The sequence below is a fragment of the Perca fluviatilis genome, chromosome 11 (assembly GCF_010015445.1).
Source record: "Perca fluviatilis chromosome 11, GENO_Pfluv_1.0, whole genome shotgun sequence".
In the NCBI taxonomy this organism is placed as follows: Eukaryota; Metazoa; Chordata; class Actinopteri; order Perciformes; family Percidae; genus Perca; species Perca fluviatilis.
Genome location: NC_053122.1, coordinates 39,285,283 through 39,304,448, shown reverse-complemented (window position 1 = coordinate 39,304,448; position 19,166 = coordinate 39,285,283). Strand labels below are relative to the sequence as shown.

General features: G+C 41.0%; 1 protein-coding gene across 2 annotated transcripts in view; it reads left to right on the top strand.

Moving 5' to 3' along the window:
* The window catches only part of LOC120568116 (receptor-type tyrosine-protein phosphatase N2-like), a 315,377-nt gene that overhangs the window by 69,359 nt on the left and 226,852 nt on the right, over positions 1-19,166 (top strand). Inside the window, exons 4-9 of one of the 2 annotated variants that reach the window (XM_039815379.1) lie at positions 2,843-2,954; positions 3,815-3,959; positions 7,254-7,524; positions 8,258-8,551; positions 9,173-9,213; positions 11,067-11,440. In XM_039815379.1, coding sequence (XP_039671313.1) covers positions 2,843-2,954; positions 3,815-3,959; positions 7,254-7,524; positions 8,258-8,551; positions 9,173-9,213; positions 11,067-11,440 — 1,237 coding nt within the window. Of the gene's footprint in view, positions 1-2,842; positions 2,955-3,814; positions 3,960-7,160; positions 7,525-8,257; positions 8,552-9,172; positions 9,214-11,066; positions 11,441-19,166 lie in introns of both variants that reach the window. The other variant, XM_039815378.1, reaches the window with a different exon arrangement.

Genomic DNA, 19,166 nt, shown 5'->3' with positions numbered 1-19,166 from the left:
GTGTGTGTGTGTGTGTGTGTGCGCATGCATGCGTGTCTGTGTGTGAGAGAGAGTTTGTGTAAATCTGGGTGAAAAAAGGGCTTCTTTTGAAGGATGCATTTCATGTGTCTTTGAAGACGTGCTTGAATAAAAACATTGTTTCCTGCATTTGTTGTAAACAAAAACAACTATTAGTGTGTTGATGCACCTGGCTCTAGAGAAGGAGAAAGACCTGGAGCAAAGAGAAGGAGCCTTTATCTTCCAGCCAACTGCAGGACTCATCTGAAGATGACACAAGTTTCTGGAGTCTGACAAAATGGTCACTGGTGTCCTCCAACTCTGTGAGTGCCTCTAACCCTTCCTCTGAAAGTGGAGAGGACACTGAAGATCCTGTCCATCCTAACATTGAATGGACAGTGAAGAATTGGCAAGTCTGGTCTCCATCTAATACTGAGGCCGCGCCGCAACATTCAAGCACCGACCGGCATGATGCCAGAGCCCACGAGATATGCCATATCAAGAATCCATGATGTGGCATCCTCTTTCCACCTTTTCTTCACTCCTGACATGATCAGCTGATTCAGGAAATGACAAACCTACACGGGAGGTGTTCAATCTCAGGATGGAGTGATGTGGATGCTCAAGAGATTTTAACATACATGGGACTTCACACTTGGCTGGTGTGTACCGGTCCAAAGGGGAATCCACCCGGAGCCTGTGGGATGTCCATAGTGGGAGACCAGTCTTCAGGGCCACCATGTCACACAAACCATTTGAAATGATAAGCATCAGTTTACAGCACATGCAGGAGACAATGTTTTTATTGAAGCACGTCTTCAAAGACACATGAAACTCATCCTTCAAAAGATGCCTTTTTTCAGCCCTAAAATGATCATTGCTTGCTTACAGATTTACACAGACTCATATCTAATCTTTGACATATCCAAGCCTCTAATCCCCATCAAAGCCCCATCTACATATTATTCATTATATGGAAAAAAAATCATTTTTTGTCTTTTTTGTAATAAATAATGAAATACTTCAAATAAATAAACTGGCATTTAAAGGGTTAAAATCCTGAAAATGTTTGAATGTTTGGTGGTTTTGATTAAGTTAGAAGTTGTTTAAGTGATTTATGAAAAAAAAGCAGAAAAAGATATTGATATATGATGATTTAATAGCAGTTTTTGTGTGCGTGTACATTTTTGCCACAAAGGTGTCCAGTGTTATTTTTTTTGAGGAGGGCATGAGGGTTAAACATGCGGTATGATAATATTTTCTCCACTTTGCTCTAAAGCAGCGACACGGCAGTGCTCATGCACGTCTGTGTGTGGGTCGGAGCCCAGAGGGCTAGTCATAGCGCAACCTGCTGGCAACAGGAAGTCAGCCTTATATTACAACATAACATAATCCATAATATAACATAATAATACAACATAATCCAATTTACATGAAATATACAATGTGTGGTCTACACTTGAGCAACAAAATGCGGGTCTTATGCCGTGCCCTGTACTTTAGCCACGGCCATGCAACTTAGCCACGCCCCTATACTTTAGCCACGCTCCTATACTTTAGCCCCTTTATTTCTGTTAGATGATAGAATCCGTGGTTAGAGTTTGTAGCTTTAAGCATCATTTTTAACTTGATTTTAAAGCTACTGGTGCAACAGCAACTATTTATGATGGAGGAATGTCCTTACTCCTGAGAACTTGACATACTGGCTTTACAGCTGACAGTGCTGGTTTTTATTTTAAGATTGTGTCCTCTGTGCCAGACCCACTTCTTGTGGCAACACATCTGGAGCTCCAGTCTGTATTACTCAAATCTTTCAGGAACGTCATCGCTCATCTGCCAAATGCCTTGGTTCATTAGGTTCTTTGCGCGGCACAGCCATATTTCCGGTAACATTTCGTTCCGCTACCCCATCTGGTGCTGGCGCCTGCTCCTCTGTTCAGATGCCAAAAAGCTGTTTGGATGCATGTTAAGCATACGAAACAGACGTGAATGCCCAAGCAGCTCATCAAACTTGTCCTTTGTACACTTGCTGAAATTCAGAAAAGATTATTCTTTTTTTTGCTTCGTCACTGATGCTGATGCTCTTTATTTCCCAGTTAATCCACACTGGCCAATGGTGCTGAGACAGTTTGACAAGTAGATAATAAAAAGAGAAAAGACGCAAATGCCCAAACTGCTCATCAGTTTCTTCTCTTGTTAGAGCACTTGTTTCAACAGAGAAGATTCATAGTTTTTGTCAGTGATACAGAATATGATAAATTATATCAAATAAGGACAATTGACAGTCCTTCCAGAAAAATGATGAAATTGAAATGAAAATGAAATTTGTGATTGTTGCGTGCAAACATCCTTGATTATGCGGCACGTTTTCTTAAAAAATGCGATGGAATATGCGGGATATTTATGCAATTTTATGCGCTGAAATTGCGGGAACTTGCAAAAACTGCGGTTTGATGAAAAAGAGAAAATAAAGTGATTCCCCCAACACCTGCTTTACGATGATGTTCACGTCGCGTAATTATGTCCCTTCATAACGTTCCCATGGCAACAGGGGAAAATGGCTGCTCTTCTGTGAAGTAAACGCAAATTTTTCAGCTTTCTGCTAAGATATATGTGACTTTTTTGCAACCAAAATGTGGGGATTATGAAATCATGCAAGCCCCGCATATTTTGCATGGAAATCGGCAATTTATGCGCCGAAAAAAGTGCGGCGTATTTGAAAAAATGCGCCCCCCGCATAATTATGCGGACATTGGCTGATTATGCATTGAATTATGTGATCGCATAATCACACACAGGTCCTCTATGATGTGGTATTACAGGTTCTCTGTGTTTCTGTCTGTAGGTTTGACCTGGGAAGATAACACCACTCAGCAGGTTCTGTCCAATGAGTTATCCAAGCTGAGGAGGGTTCCCTACAGGCCACAGAATGGAGCGGTCTACAACACCGACAGCAGGTCAGATGCTCACCCATCAGTAGCTCTGTGCTATTGTGATTTGTGGCCATGTCCTGTCGTCCCACAATGGTCCAAAAACTGTTGGGGATTTGGGGATTTCACTGGTGCTGGAGCCGGTTTCACAAAGATATTTTAGACTGGTGTCTGATTTGGCTCTTAGGTTAGTCTAATTCAAACTAGACAAACTAAAGACTGACTTATTTTAAACTTCAAAAGTTAACCACACTACCACAAATCTAACTCAGATTTAAGAGCCATGTTTCCATGGTAACAATCAGTGACCTGCTGACCAGTGGCATCAAAGACAAACAAGATGTAGTGGAAACAATGTATGTTTACAATAACTTGTGGGTAGAAAACTCTTGCGTCCCGTACGTACAATTTAACAGCGCTGAGCAAACAACTGGCTCTACTCTCATCTCCTCCATCTAAAATACATGTTCGATTCTTTCACATGTCAAAACTTTGACTAACGTTAGCTTGGAGAGCTAATGAACCTGTTGGACCACAGACTAAAGAAAATGACAGCACCCAAACTAGCAATCAGTCCAACCGGCAGTGATATGTTGCTGTTCCTAACGCTAGATCTGGTTTATCAAAGAGACTAGCAAAGCTACACAGAACAGACAATGAGCACAGCAGAGACCACAGATAGGCCAAATGTCTGTGTTTACCTATATATCTTTATCTTTATATCTTTACGGCTGAAAATGACAACAGAAAAAAACATGTTTGCAGATTTCACATATCACTGCTTTTCAAATAAACGGCCTGTTTTGTTTTAGCGCGACGTCACAGTGATTCCGTCTTAAGCAGTGTATATACTGTAATTAAGTAATGAAACTTGTTTTCTCCCAAAGGCCAGTAGCTGGAGCGATGGACCCAGTAGACCAGAGGGTGAAGCCGGTGGAGGTGGAGCTCAGTAGAAATCTGCAGACGTACCTACAACGTCTCGGCCTCCTTCCCAAGACGCCATCTGCCTCTAGTCTGAGCACCCTGGGAAAGGTGAGGGATTCCTGGATGCCCTATATTCTTTACACAGAAACACATATTTCACACAAAAATATTGAACTTAATTACAATAACATTACAAGACCTTTTTTAATAACTTATAAAAATAGTCTCTCTGCAGGCCTAATAATCCAGCTGTAGTTCTGAGTCTAGACATATAAACAGTAATACGACTAAAATCTAGGACTCACAAAAATTGTGTTCTAAATAAGGAATTGAACTACAAGACAAAAGTGGCCAATAAAGTCTGTATCATAGCCTATATTGTTTATTCTTTTGGATATATCTTTTGGTTTCACCTTTTCATACATCACATGGATAGGCTGGCTAAACACACAGGGTTTGCACTGCAGTGTGGGAAACGGCTATAGCGATGGTTCAAAGACAATCCTGCACCTTAAACTGCCAGTTAGGGTTCTGTGTAATAAATTAGTACTGCAAGACCTCACAGTCCAAACTCCAGCACCCGTTGCTCCCTGTTTCACATTTGAAAGGAGGAAGGGCAGGTGGGACATTTGTTTTTACATCTGCATGGAGCCCCACCCTCTGGTCACAGCCACCTGCCTCCATTAAAAAAAAAAAAAAAGAAGACCTACAAATGCAGTACACACTTACACACACTCACCCAGTGATATAAAACTCACACACACCTTCTCAACGGGGAGTCATCTTTCATTGTAACTCCGCTCTTGCTTCTCCATCCTTACTGATGGCTTCTCGCAGCATGAGCGTTAGGACCGAAATAATACCAGCAGAGAGTTCAGGAGTTCACTGCTCTAATTAATAACTCTCCACATGACTGGATCCTCCACTGTGCTCATCGGCTGAATGGTGGAGGCCTTTCTCCTGCTGGGGGATTGTACCAAAAGACCCACAGAGCACGATGGCGTGGAGCCTACAGGCGTTGCTCGAGGCCTTTTTCTATCCAGGTTCACATGTTTGGTGGAAAGGAAAAGGAGCAGGAAGACTGAGGGGGTCCCGGAGGCCATGAGTGAAATAAAATGCACCAACTGTGTGACATAGTTGAATAAAGATACCGACAGTGACAAATACCAGGGCGGACTCGCACATACAAATCATGCATCACAAGAAATATGACAACTGTGGAACTTTACTGATAATGTTGGTATTGTTATGATAATTTTGCCGTTAGTCAGGTTTGTGCCATTTCTGTGCTCCCAGGTGGGTGTTAATGTGACAAAAGTGACAGTTTGCTTTTGTTATTGCTGATGGATCTGTTAATATGATTGGATAAATGAATTTATAACTTGATTTTCAAAACATTGTTCAGATGTTGGATACAATTCTTTAATATTAGAGCAAAATGTGGCTCCTGCATTGCTTTGCTCACTGAATTGAGTGGATGATTTCATTATTTAGAAGCGATTTGACATCTTCCAGATATAACAGTGCCTCTTGAGTGAATTTGTCTTTGATTCTTTTATTTTAATTTTAATTAATAAATTACACTATGCAAATTAAACTTGCCATGTGGTATTTTTTAAAGAATAAAAGATTCAAGTCCTGATTGACAAGAAGAAAAATTAAAAAAAATTAAATAATACATTACCATATCTTTTTAATATATTCAATTGATAATAAGCCTTATATTCTTTAGAATCTACCTGAATAAGCTATGCTCGCATACTTTAATATATGAAATAGTGTATGATGGTTAGGACTGACTGCATTAGATTGGCAGTCCTGTAGAAATGAAGCACAAACACAACATGATGTTGTGCAGAGTAAACCAAAGCTGCTTTTTTCATCGAAATGAATGAACAACCATATCTCTGGTCATTATTTCCAGACAATGTTTCAATGTTAGATGTACATTTGTCTTAGTCCCAAAATGTCCCTTTTCCCAAAAGTACAATTCTGACACACACACACAGACGCGCGCACACACACACACACACACACACACACACACACATCCATGAACACGAAATCTAGGAGCACCTGATTTGCAACATTAGTACATTATTGTAAGTCAGGATGGGTCCCATATGTAGTTTGTTTCGATACTGATTGTGGTATGAGACTTGTGATTATAGCGCCCCATAGTGCAATACATTTTTGAGTTTTAATTGGTAAGTATTGGATTGGTTTATATGCGAATATGAGTTTTAGCTTTGTTTTGTTGTAAAAACGCTTTTGAATATCAATACGCAATAGAATAATGTTTGTGCGGCTTGGTCTGAAGATCATCTGTGCCAAGTTTCATGAAAATTTGAGAAATTTTGTGTGAAAACGTTTGTGTTTTTGATGAAATCCAATATGGCCGGATTCATAACGTTGATGTCACAAATTGGCACGTGTTGGCCTTAGGACCTCCCACAGTATTAACAGACACCGCTAGTAAGTTTGAATTCCAAACACATTAAACGTTATATAGCCAAATAGTTTTATAGGTCAAAATGTCATTTTGCTAATTACAACGCCCCCTATAGGTCTAAGGTCAACAAATGTATTGTGCCTCTTCCTGATTGGGCCAATGACCTATGTACTAAGATTGGTGTTGATACGTGAAATTCTTGCCGAGATATGAGTTCACATCCTGTTTGGTGGCTTCGGCGTCAATTTCGATTGGCTGTGACGGCCAAACACTTTCGAATATCAATACGCAATGGAATAACTTCTGTGAGGCATGGTCTGAAGATCATCTGTGCCAAGTTTCGTGAAAATTTGACCAATTTTGTGACCTGTGAAAACGTTTTAGTGTGGTTGATCAAATCCAATATGGCGAAAGGTCCAACATGGCGGATATTGACATCATGGGGTGCGTTGAGTTCAGCGTCATCCAAGGATTCCAACTATATCTCGATGTTCAAAATCGGGCATACGGTTCAAAAGTTAATCGCATGGATGCAACGCCAACTTTGACCCATTGGTGGCACTAGACTCCCTGTGGTGCAGACCTAAAACTTGGTGAAATGAATTATGGGACTGTCCCAAATCAATGTGCCAAATTCAGGTTCACAACTTTTTACTGTATGGTTCTATGGGCTGCCATAGACTCCCACAGCAGAGGGAAGAAGTGTAATAAGTAGAATCACTATGGGGTCTTGCAGCTTTGCTGCTTGGCCCCCAATTACCATACAGTTATGTTTACTGTTTGGGTTCCTAATGGCTACACAGTGTTTTTCTAAATGAACTCTATGTGATTATACATGCTTTTCTTGTTTCTTGCAGGGTGACCGTTTCCCTACGGACTCCTTTCGCTCCAAGGCTCAGAAGTCATCTCCCTCCAGCTTTTCCCCTCTTTCATCTCTCTTTCCTCTGCAGAAGCAGAGACCCCCAGCCGACCAGCTCACCAAGCAGGCTGAGGGTGACCTTCTCCTGGGCGCCCTGAGGCAGTATCTCTCTAGGCATCTGTCCCTGTACGGTGGTGGGGTGAGCCCTGAGGAGCAGGAGGCCACCTCACCCCGCCAGAGGCCCTTCTACACCAACGTAATAGAAAACTCTGGACTCAAAAAAGACACCTCAAAATCCAGGCTTCTAAAGTTGGGAAGAACGCAGGCGGCTTCAGTCAAAGACCCTCTGACATCTGTGGATGGTACGTGTTTTAAAGTGAACTATGATGAATTTTAGCATCAGAAAATAATGATGCCTATATTGAGACGTAGAGCTTTGCTGCAGTTCAGGCAGGACATGTCATTCACTTGCACATACAAACACTTAGCTGTTTAACATATCAATGCTTTTGAATCAGCTGTGGTATTTTTTTAGCTATAGTTTATGACCTTGACTCGGTCACTATGATATCATTATATGTTATATATGAGCTCCAGAGTATGTCATTATGTGACTTATAGTTTGAGTTTAAAGCGGACTTTAAGTATATACTTTTTGAAAATAAGAGGTATGTCCAGTGAATAACAATACGATACAAAGGTATGAAAAGAAACTAAAGGTTTTAGGAATTTTTGTGATAATAACTGTCTGTGGGATGTATGTCATGTTTTATTTGATTGCAAAAATGCAAGCATTGTGGAGAACAGAAAGGGAAATATATGCCAAAACCCTTTGTAAGCCACCCGCCCATGTTTGAAGTGGAGCAACATCTCTTCTCCATAAGGACACCCATTACTGACAAAACAATTTTCCCAAAAGGTCCAACTAAGAGCTGTTCTTGAGCCTATAGATGCTAACATTTTAAATTTTCTGAGCATTTAAAGCTGCGGTAACTGATTTTTTTGGAACAAAGTTTCAATCTAAAGTAAACATTGCATTTTAACAAACAACAACTGCTGTTATTTTCTGTTCTCTTACCTCTGTGTCTCCTCCAGAGAGCTTCATCAAGAACGTTTTGAAGAGCGTTGGCAGGCACCACGTGGATGTGGATGGCCTGACAGTGCAGGATTTGGGCCAACTGTCCAGCCTAATAGCTGATGCTCTACAGGTGGTCGACCAGGACCAGGGACTTAACAGGGGCCTGATCCATGCCAGACCTGGACCGAGAGACCTGAGGGAGGAAGAAGAGGAGGTGGCTGCCAGGGATGAGGAAGAGGAGAAGTTGCTCGAGAACACTCCAACACTAAAACCACATGAGAGCACTCCCATAGTCTCGGCAGCACTTCAAGGTAATTTCGTAATGATTCATTTTTTGTTTTTACTCTATCAAAGTATTGAGCAAAACCTGCAAAGCAAATCTATTGTACATAATTATGTAGGCAGGATTAAAGACACAAAGGAGCTCTTAAACAGCTTGCAGCAAGAGTGCAACATTAAAATCAATGTGAAACTAAATAGGCAGCCAACACATCCAGTTTTAATGGTTCACTGTCCACTGAGACCACTCAGACTGAAAATGTGTCCACTACAGTTAAAAGTGCACAACAAATAGCTTTAAAATGACTGAAAACTATTATGATTATGATGAGATGACCTAGGTTTAGAAACCTGCAAATATATGTATGCAGATTATCTGATGCTTTTTCAGTGTTTGGTTACGAAAATAAACCTGTGAAAAACGAAATAACCACAGGAGCAAATTCATATCAGTCAAATATAAAGTAGAATGAATTTGCGATTTGAAAAAGTCCTTGAAATTTGGAAAGCCGGCTTTTAGCTCTTGTGCACATTTTCATGAAGCCTAACGCTGTGTGGTTTGTTAACATCACAGTTTATGTTTTTTCTTTTACTATTCTTCTCCTTGACAAACACAGAAATGTGTGTTACATTTACTGTCTTTCTCCCAACAGAGCGCCACACGGATACAGAGGAGCATATTGTGAAGGACAAGGTAAGCAAAATGTCAAAGGGGAGGCTAACATTATAAGCAGTTTTGTAACATTCTGCATTAGGAAGAAAATGAATCCTGCAGTTTTCAAAATAAATTTAAAAAAAATTTGGAAGTTCTGTTTTGCAGGTTACCACAAATATTACTTATTTTTAATTTATACTTTTTGAAAGGTTATACTAATACCACTACTACTAATAGTACTGCTAGTTTAAGATACATGAATCCCAGAATGTGTAGCACATTTAAAACATCATGAACACTAGACATTCTGAAGCAACGACAAGGACAACTCAAAGTGCTTTATATAACACATGAAAGGCATAAAGAAAGAAACACAAGGCAATATTTAAAGACAGATTTAGGATTTAAAAGAGTAAAATAAAGTGGAACATAAATGATCTAGATATAGAATGAAACAAGAATGAAACAGACAAGAGAATAATAGAGAGAATAGAGAGAGGGAATAAACATGATGGTGCAGTTACAGTGCAGTGCAAGATATGGTTTCAGTCTTTCCAGCAGATGTTGAACCTGGCTGCAGGGATTTGCTCCCATTCAGCAACAATAGCATTAGTGAGGTCAAACACTGGTGCTGGGGGATCAGGTCTGGCTCACAGTCGGTGCTCCAGTGCTTCCCACAGGTGTTGGGTGGGGTTGAAGTCAGATCTCTGTGCAGGCCAGTTAAGTTCCTTCACACCAAACTTGGAAAATTATTTCTTTATGGAGCTGGCTTCATGCACAGGAGCATCATCATGTTGAAACAAGAAAGAGACAAACACAAACTGGAAACACACTGTTGTCTACAATATTGAATGCTGTAGCATTTAGCATCCCTGTATTGGAACAAAGAGGACTAAATCAAATCATTCAGAACTGCGTAAGAAGTATGTTGGAGTTTATCCCACTTTGTACATTTCAACACTGTCCATATACTTTTGACCACGTAGTATATTTTCACTTGACAAATTATCAATGTGCCAAATTGGATTTTGGACAAATCTAAGACCTATTTACACTTGTCATTTCACTGTCTCGTAGCCGGATAAAAAGGCTTTTATTAACGTCAGCCACATATGCTGTATACGGCCAGATCACACATCTGATTGCATCCGTCCTGGTTTCTCCAGCTACATGCAAATCATCAGCCCTCCTCCAGGCCAGAAGGTGGTTGTGAGGTACCTGAAGGTGTTTGACAAACTAAAACAAACGCATGAATTGCATTTGACTGCATTGCAAGAAGATGACAATCAAAAGTTAAAGGTGCTCACACAGTCCAAAGGCACAAGTGTGGGAAAAAAAAGAAAGAGAAGTGGGGGTGGCAGCAGCACAGTCCGAAGGGAGTTGGGTTAGGAAGCGAAGGGTCGCTGGTTCAAGTCACTGTCCGGACCAAAGTACGGTCTGGTAGCTGCAGAGGTGCCAGTTCACCTCCTGGGCACTGCCAAGGTGCCCTTGAGCAAGGCAAAGAACCCCAAACTGCTCGTGGGGCCTGTCCAATGGCAGCCCCCTCACTCTGACGTCTTTTCATTATAGCATGTATAGGTCCCGAGCATGTGTGTATTTCAGGCCTGTTTGTAATGTGTGTAAAAACTGTACCAACAGAGTGAAAATGTGAATTTCCCCTTGGGCGATCGATAAAGACATGCCTTCGTCTTCTTCTTCTAAAACAGCTGTGGGGGTAGGTGTGTTGAGGCTTTAAAAGCTCAAAGTGGATCTCAATATAGGGTTTTTTATTCTAACCCTAATTTCAGGTCTGGAATGCTGTTCATGGTGAGAAAATCCTGCTTTTTAAAATTTTAAAGTTGTAGTTCTGATTGGCTCACACAAGCCATCTAAATCTGAATATTTCTTTTCAGCCTGAGGGTGGAAACCTCTTTACCAAACTTCTGGCCTACCTGGACAAAACTTCCTTCAACACCTCTCCTCCAGCTAGAAATCGTGACGTTGTTGCTATGGAGACACCCATAGGCCAACAGGTGGGCCTGGAAAATGTCCAGAGCCGGACCAGCGGGGCCGGGGTGACGGTGCAGAAGAAGGATGCCACCCAGTCTGTGGAGGAGGTGTCGGAAGTGCAGGGCTGGATCAAAGAGGTGGCGCCCCCTCCTGCTTCGCTCGTGTATGAGGAGCCGCACGAGAAGACGGTGCACGTTCCCGAACTTCAGCTGGACGTCAAAGCTGGCAGGACGAAGGCAGACGATGATGTGTTTGGCTACGTCATCACCGACACAGAGTGAGTAGGAAGCTACTAACATCAGAGATTCTCTCTGACTAAAGAAAGCCCATTACACGGTGCACCAATGGTATAAAACGGTACACTTCCTGTCTCCTAAATGGGCGTGGCCTTGTTTGAAAGTGTAGTGAATGTCGTGTGGATGGATAAAAAGTTATTTTTGCATAATTTATAAATATTTTCTTTACATTAGATATTTACACAGCTAAAAACCATATTTAGCATTATGAACATTAGTTTTGTTAGGGCATTCACGAACGTGACGTTGGCTTAGCTGTGTCTCCAGATCTTGCGAGAGTTTCTTCCTGAGACAGAAACAAGTCTCGAACAAATTGAACAAAAATTATTTGTCTGTCTGAAAAATGTCATTTTAGTGTCAGAATTTAAAAATTCAATATTTACTTTGGTGACTATGGGGCAAAGAATTGGTCTTAATCTTTGTTCACATTTACATCTCCCATTGGAATCAATACACTCAGGACCTGCCGCTAGCCTCTTAAAGAGGCGTGGCCGTCGACAAACCCATGACACAGATACAGAACATTACTTGAGTTGGGGCGTCTCGTTCTGTTGTAATTTTATTGGGCAGCTGTTCAAATCACACATAGGTGCTACTTGCTATATGCTGTGAACACATTAACCAAAGACATCAGTCAAGGCTTCCCCTAAGTTTAACACTCTCACCACAGACATATAGAAAAATGTGTAAAAATAATGACATTCTTTTTATTTACACTACTCATGGAGCATACTGAAGAAATATTTTTGTTCAGTGACATTTCTAGCAGATTAGAGCCATTGTGGCTATACATCAATGGATGGACGCTGACATCTCGAGTCTGGTATGATTTAAGGGGAGAGACAAACCTTCCTTTTGTAATAAAATTATAGTACAGTGTAGTTTTCTTACCGTCGTCTCCAAATGTAAAACTAAATATAAGTGTTAGGCGGGACATCCACAGTAACAGGCAATATTTTGTTCTCATAGAAGTGGAGGCAGGAAATGTGTTTTCCCCGTAAATACAAATATGTTTCTTTGTCGATGCTATCAAGGAAAAATAGAGTTGCTCATACATCACAAAACAGGTGAACCTGCCTTCATCCTGATGTCAATGTCATTACCCAGGATGCAACAAGAGGACACTGCAAGGGCATCTTTCTCCTTTGTTCTTATTCTAACCAAGGCCAGAGCCATTTCAAAATGATTTCTCTGCTTCTCAGTTTGAGATTGTAGACCGTTAGAAATGGTGGCTGTGGTTTTTCTGTCTTTCAGCTGCAACAGGTGTAATTCTGGCTCAAGGCCTTGTGCATTTACTTTCCTTTCTCTGCCACCGTGTTACTTGTCATTCAGAGCAATACAAGCCATAACTGTTACGTTATAAAAGAGTTTGCAAAGAAACTCCCGCACACTGTCGTTTTGTACTAGACTATAATCAGGCAAAATTATTTTGTGATTTTTTTTTTGCCTGATGATGATTATGATGGTCTAGTACCAAAATCTTGCCAGCTATTAAATTTATTTTTGCAATTTAGACAGTGTGTGGGAGTTTCTTTGTAACTTAACTCGTCCCCCTCCGACACACCTGTCTCACATCATAGATGTGCCAAGTATTTTTCTGTTCTGGCGTTAAAGAAGAATAATGTTTTTGTGATGTTGTTGTCAAGATCCCATTCAGGGCCTCATCTATCTATAAATTGCAGGAACGTCTGTCTGTCTGTCTGTCTGTGTGTTATGCGCATATCTCTCGAACCGTTAGTCCGATGGATTTCAAACTTGACAGGTGTCTTGCTACGGGCACGGGTAAGTGCAGTGCCAAGACTGACGTTCGGATTAGAAATGCAAAAGATATCGTTAAATATACATTGATAAAAGAAGCACACATTGGCTTTTGTCGGTCTAGCCACTGGCCACTCCCTCTCTCACACTACACACTGACTGAGCTCAGCGCAGGACCAGACACAGAGAGGGTCGAAGAAAGCAGCGGAGCTTTGGCAGCTAAAATGTGAAATACACCTCAGACCCACAAAAATGTGCAAAGTTGCACTACTTTGGACTGTCTTTGACTTTGAATAAACAAACAAAATTCCTGAATTTAAGGACGTTTCAGAATCCCACCCATGCAAAGCACAACCAGCTACAGACAACAAGTGGCAGACTGACTGCATTCAGTCTGCCACTGAGCGTGAAGCCACTTATAGGCAGGCTATCTTATCTAATAAAGCGAGACATATCTGTATGTATTTGTGTTAGTGCTGTCAAACGATTAAAATATTTAATCGCGATTAATCGCATTAATGTCATAGTTAACTCGCAATTAATCGCACATTTTTATCTATTTTAAATGTCCCTTGATTTCATTTTGTCCCATTATTTTTTCTCATTTTAATGCTCTTATCAACATGATACGATACTTTTAAAACGGTGCCCGAACCGAAAGATATATATATTTAAAAAGGAGCACCTTGTTCAATTGTATTTGTCTGTTCTGTATGTTCAAAAATATAAAACAATAAAAAGTTGATCTAAAAAAAAAAGGAGCACAAAACGGTGAAAACAACCACTGGATGGGAAAAGGGTATTTTACAATTACAGTGAATGCACCATGAGGCTGGCGAGGCGAGCAACATGACATCATGACATCAGACAACAGCAGCTCCAGTCCGGTGTTGGAGTCCTCTCCAGTGAAATACAGACACACTTTACACTGTTTAGCTGTAGACATTTTAACCGTGTGTAGTCCAGCTGCTAGCTAACGGTAGCTAATGTTACCTGCTGCTAAGTGTAGTGTTGACTGGCTAACGGTAGGCTAACGTTACCTGCTGCTAAGTGTAGTGTTGACTAGCTAACGGTAGTCTAACGTTACCTGCTGCTAAGTGTAGTGTTGACTGGCCTGCGGCGATGTTTCAGTTCCCTCTAACGTCCGTTTTCGGAGCATCAGAAAGAAGCGCAGGCATCTAAGTGGCACCTAAATAAGGCACCGAAATCCACGTTGCTATTTGGTCCGGTAGATACGGTCGTTAAGGCACCGGGGCCGTATTAGCACCGGGTCTCGGACCCCATTCAAAACAGCGATTTTTGTCGAAAAGCGACTAGTTTGCAGGTATGTAAGTATGCCGCACTTTCGCCGCATAAATTGCCGATTTCCGCGCAAAATATGCGGGGCTTGCATGATTTCATAATCCCCGCATTTTGGTTGCAAAAAAGTCACATATATCTTAGCAGAAAGTTGAAAAATGTTGCGTTTACTTCACACAAGAGCAGCCATTTTTCCCTGTTGCCATGGGAATATTATGAAGTGACGTAATTACAGGACGTGAACATCATCGAAAAGCAGGGTGCAAGGGGAATCACTTTATTTTCTCTTTTTCATCAAACCGCAGTTTTTGCAAGTTCCCGCAATTTTTGCAAGTTCCCGCAATTTTTGCAAGTTCCCGCAATTTTTGCAAGTTCCCGCAATTTCTTCGCATAAAATTGCATAAATATCCCGCATATTCCATTGCATTTTTTAAGAAAAGGTGCCGCATAATCAAGGATTTTTGCCCGCAACAATCACAAAAAAATTCTGATTAAGTGGTTTGGGGTCCATCTGCAGCACTGTTATTATGGTCCAACCAGGTTTCAGTTAAAAACATAAAATCAAGATTGTGCTTAATAATAAAATCATTGATTAAAAATGATTTTCCTGCCAAAGACCTGACGTTTAGTAGGGCTAGTGTTAGTGTGTTTTCATTTTTTGTGACTGACTGTGGCTGACGAGGAATGGATGCTAAGTTTTCAAAGTTAGCCGTTAAGTGCTTATTTGTTATTCTTTTTCTATTACCTATCACAACATAAATTGTGAAAGAATCTAATACGCAGGGCCCAGGCTTGTCTTGGAAAGAGTCATGAGTGCTACTAGGCATGCAGCCTGGTCCCATATCATTTAACGCTTGCTGCATTTTGCACACAAGCATCCTTATCAGTTTGGGGAGAAGGAGTTAACTGCCGCTCTTGAGGGGGCAGAGGTGCCTGGCATTTTACTTTAGGCCGGGGGCGAACGATGGGAGAAGGAAGGGGGGCATACTTAGTTCCAGCATTCACCAGCTGCTTCGTCTGGTCAGTGAACTCCAACATGGGGATGGGGGAAAGAGGGGAGAGCGACGCATCCTCAAAGGCGTCCTCAAAGGCGTAGTGGTTGTTAAAGGAGTTTAAGTAGTGTTGGACGGGTGAGAATGGGGGTTGAGATTTCTCATCTCCGCTCTTTGGTCTCCTATGGAATGGGGAGGGCGATGGGTCCTCGTCCGGGTTGGTAAGGGGGTTTGAGGAGTGTTGGACAGGTGAAAGGGGGGGTTGAGATTTCTTGTCTCCGCTCTGTGGTCTCCCATGGTCAAATCCTTGCTCAGGTGGGGGCTGTGGTGGATCACTGCCGCACTTTGTTGTGTCTTCCTCTTGTTTTGTTTGTGTTGATTTATCTTGTCTCGTGCCCTTGGCCGAGGGAGTAGATGGGTGGTGCAGAAAGTAAAGTAGGCTAGAGGTGAACAGCTTTACTCCTGGCTTGTTAAGGAAGAGTCCGTCTGCTTTAAAAAGATGTCTGCGGTCCCAGAAAATGTTAAAATTGTCAATGAACTGCAGAGAATTGTCGGTACATGCGGTTGAAAGCCATCTGTTCAGTGCCAACAGTCTGCTGAATCTCTCAGCTCCTCCTCTGACTGGCGGTATAGGGCCACTGATAAACACCTTCGCATTTATGGAGCTGACTGTGTTCAGCAGATCCATAAACTCACGATTCAGCACTTCAGACTCTTGCTTTACAACATCATTTGACCCTATGTGCAGTATAATGTTCTTAATAGTTGGGTGTACTGCTACGATATCTGGGATTCTTTGCGCTAAGTCAGACACCATGTCTTTGGGAAAACAGAGTATTTTGGTGTTTTTACTGCTTTTGATATCTTTTACAACAGAGTCACCCACAATCAGAGTTTGGGGCCCAGTCGTTAGCTTTCTCTGTAGTTTTTAAATTTAGAATTGCTCTCGCAATCCAGGTCATATCCAGGGTCCTGCAGCAGAGGAGCAAATCTGTTCTTCACCTGCACACTCAGTTGTTGGGGAGGCGTTTTGTTGCTAATTTTTCCTTTTGCAGCTGTCCACGGCTGTGTCCTACTAAGCATAGGGGTTGAAGAGGCGCTCTGCCTGGATGGTAATGCAGGCCAGCCGGTCGTATCACAAATCTCAGGGCGCTTTAGGCCACGCTCACGCAGAAAAATGTTGAAAAATGGCAATAGCCTACTATGCCTATAAAAAATGTATAGTCCAGTAATTTATAAGTATCCAGAGCCGTTGCTCATAGTTTCTCTCAGAGGGAAAGCAAGATTATCAGCAGAAATATGCAAGCAGAGGCAGGAGCAAGCAGCAAAGCGTCTGCACTGTAAGAAGCAGGAAGCTTCTTCTCCCCTGGCTGTAGATAGGTGGGCCAACGCATTTTTTGTCTCAGTGCAAGTAATTAGGTTGTCTTTTGTTGGCTCACTTTTACTCACAACATGCTAACCGGCAACATAGGATTCCATTCACTACGCTAAGCTAACTAGCGGCGGCGCTTCCGGTGTTGCACCGGACTAAAACAATGCATGCACAAAAAATGTGTTGACCCACCTATCTACAGCTAGGGGAGGCCGTGATAAGCCCTATTTCAACAAACGGTGGCGTATCCCTTTAAATCTGCTAAATCATAGCTTTAAGTAAGACGTGAAGTATACAAGATTTTGGGTTGTTTTCAAACTGTCAATAGAGGAGTGAAGTATCCGTCCTTTGAAAAACAGCACTGTGATGATATATACAAAAATCCCTCTATCAGTTCAGGACTGCAGGTGTAAGAAGACCGATAAGATGCACAGTTGTGGACTCTGTTGTGGCAGAGGTGAGGGCTGATAGCAAACCTCCTGGTGCTCCTCCTGTGGCCAGGAGAAGGAGGAAGGAAGACAGGGTGATTCATCACAGCTGCAGGAAAACACACATATTGTAGATATGGCCATCTATTTATTTTTTGTGGCCACCCTTTAACCTATAAATGCTTTCCCTTGTTTCTTACCATCCCACACACAAACACACACCTGACTTGAATCATGATACCCATCACTGTTAAGATTTGCATTTTAAAAACCTATTAAAAAAAAAAGTGAAACGCCTAAAATATTCCTTTCAAATCTACAGAACAGTAAAATATTGCTCAACAAGCTTTCATAAACAACATTTGTATAATGCAAACTGCCAAACTACATTCAGTTTTTAATGGATTTTAATTCACTAATAGGCTTGATAACTGTGCTTGAGTACTGTACAGGAAAATAATCTATAATTATGTAATTTTTAAAAACATTTGGTAACACTTTACTTGAAGGTATCGACATAATCGTGACATGACACTGTCATAACTATGACATGACAGTCATGAAAGTGTCATAAACGTTATAAACAAGTCATAAATGTTTATGACTTCTGTCATTATGTGTCATTCAGTTTTTGTCATGACAAGTTGACATTGTTTGGGTTGTCTTGATTATGACAAGTTGACATTAATCAAAGTGACATTACCAGAAGTTGTCTTGGTCATGACAAGTTGACATTAAATTAGTTTGGAATGTCTTTGTAATGACAACTTGACGTTAACCAGGATGACATTACCAGAAGATGTATTTGTCATGATAACTTGACATTAAATTTCTTTGGAGTGTCCTTATTAAGACAACTTGACATTAAACAGGATGACATTATGTCAAGTTGTCATGACAAAGACATCCTCTGGTAATGTCATCCTGGTTAACGTCAAGTTGTCATTACAAAGACCTCCCACACAAATTTAATGTCAAGTCATAGTTATGACAGTGTCTTGTCACGATTATGTCGATGCCTTCAAGTAAAGTGTTACCCAACATTTATTCATAATCCCTCTGGATTTGTTACCCCCGACCACTGTGTCTCTTTTATGTTTACTTTATTTATTTTACAAATGTAATTACTTTCACAGGTTTATTGACCTTCCTATAATAAACTGCTATATAACTGCTATATGAATCCAATGCTCCAAATATTGTAATTCATAGAATTATATGTAAGTACAAGAAAAGCTTTTTACAACATGTGTGCCTGTGTGTTTCCGGGTTCCTATTTTTATGGTGGTGATTTTAAATTAGTTGAACTGCAGTGCGTGTGCGGAACGGGCCAACAGCTTGACCTCTGGTATTGCTGCCTGCAGCTTTCTCGGACAGCTCAACTAAACAAAGGAACACAGCAAGTGTGAAGACGACCGTTTGTTGAGAAAATCAAAGGACAGACATACAAATACTTCTGTTTTAGTTAGATCTTACTGTTGGTATTCTCCTGTAGTTGATAAAACTTTCACTAAAAATTACAAATGTCAACATCATGGTGGTGCTAGAGGAAACATCAGGGGAGGAAGTAGGATAAATGGTTTGGGAATCATGAATGTCTACAATATTTTGTGCCTATTCAGTAGATGTTTAACCCTCATGCCCTCCTTAAAAAAACTTACTCTCGACACCTTCGAGGCAAAAATGTCCACGCACACAAAATTAAGTTATTAAATCATCATTTATCAATATTTTTTTCTGCTTTTTTTTCATAAATCACTTAAACAACTTGTAACCTAATCAAAACTACCAAACATTCAATCATTTTCAGGATTTTAACCCTTTAAATGCCAGTTTATGTATTTGAAGTATTTCATTT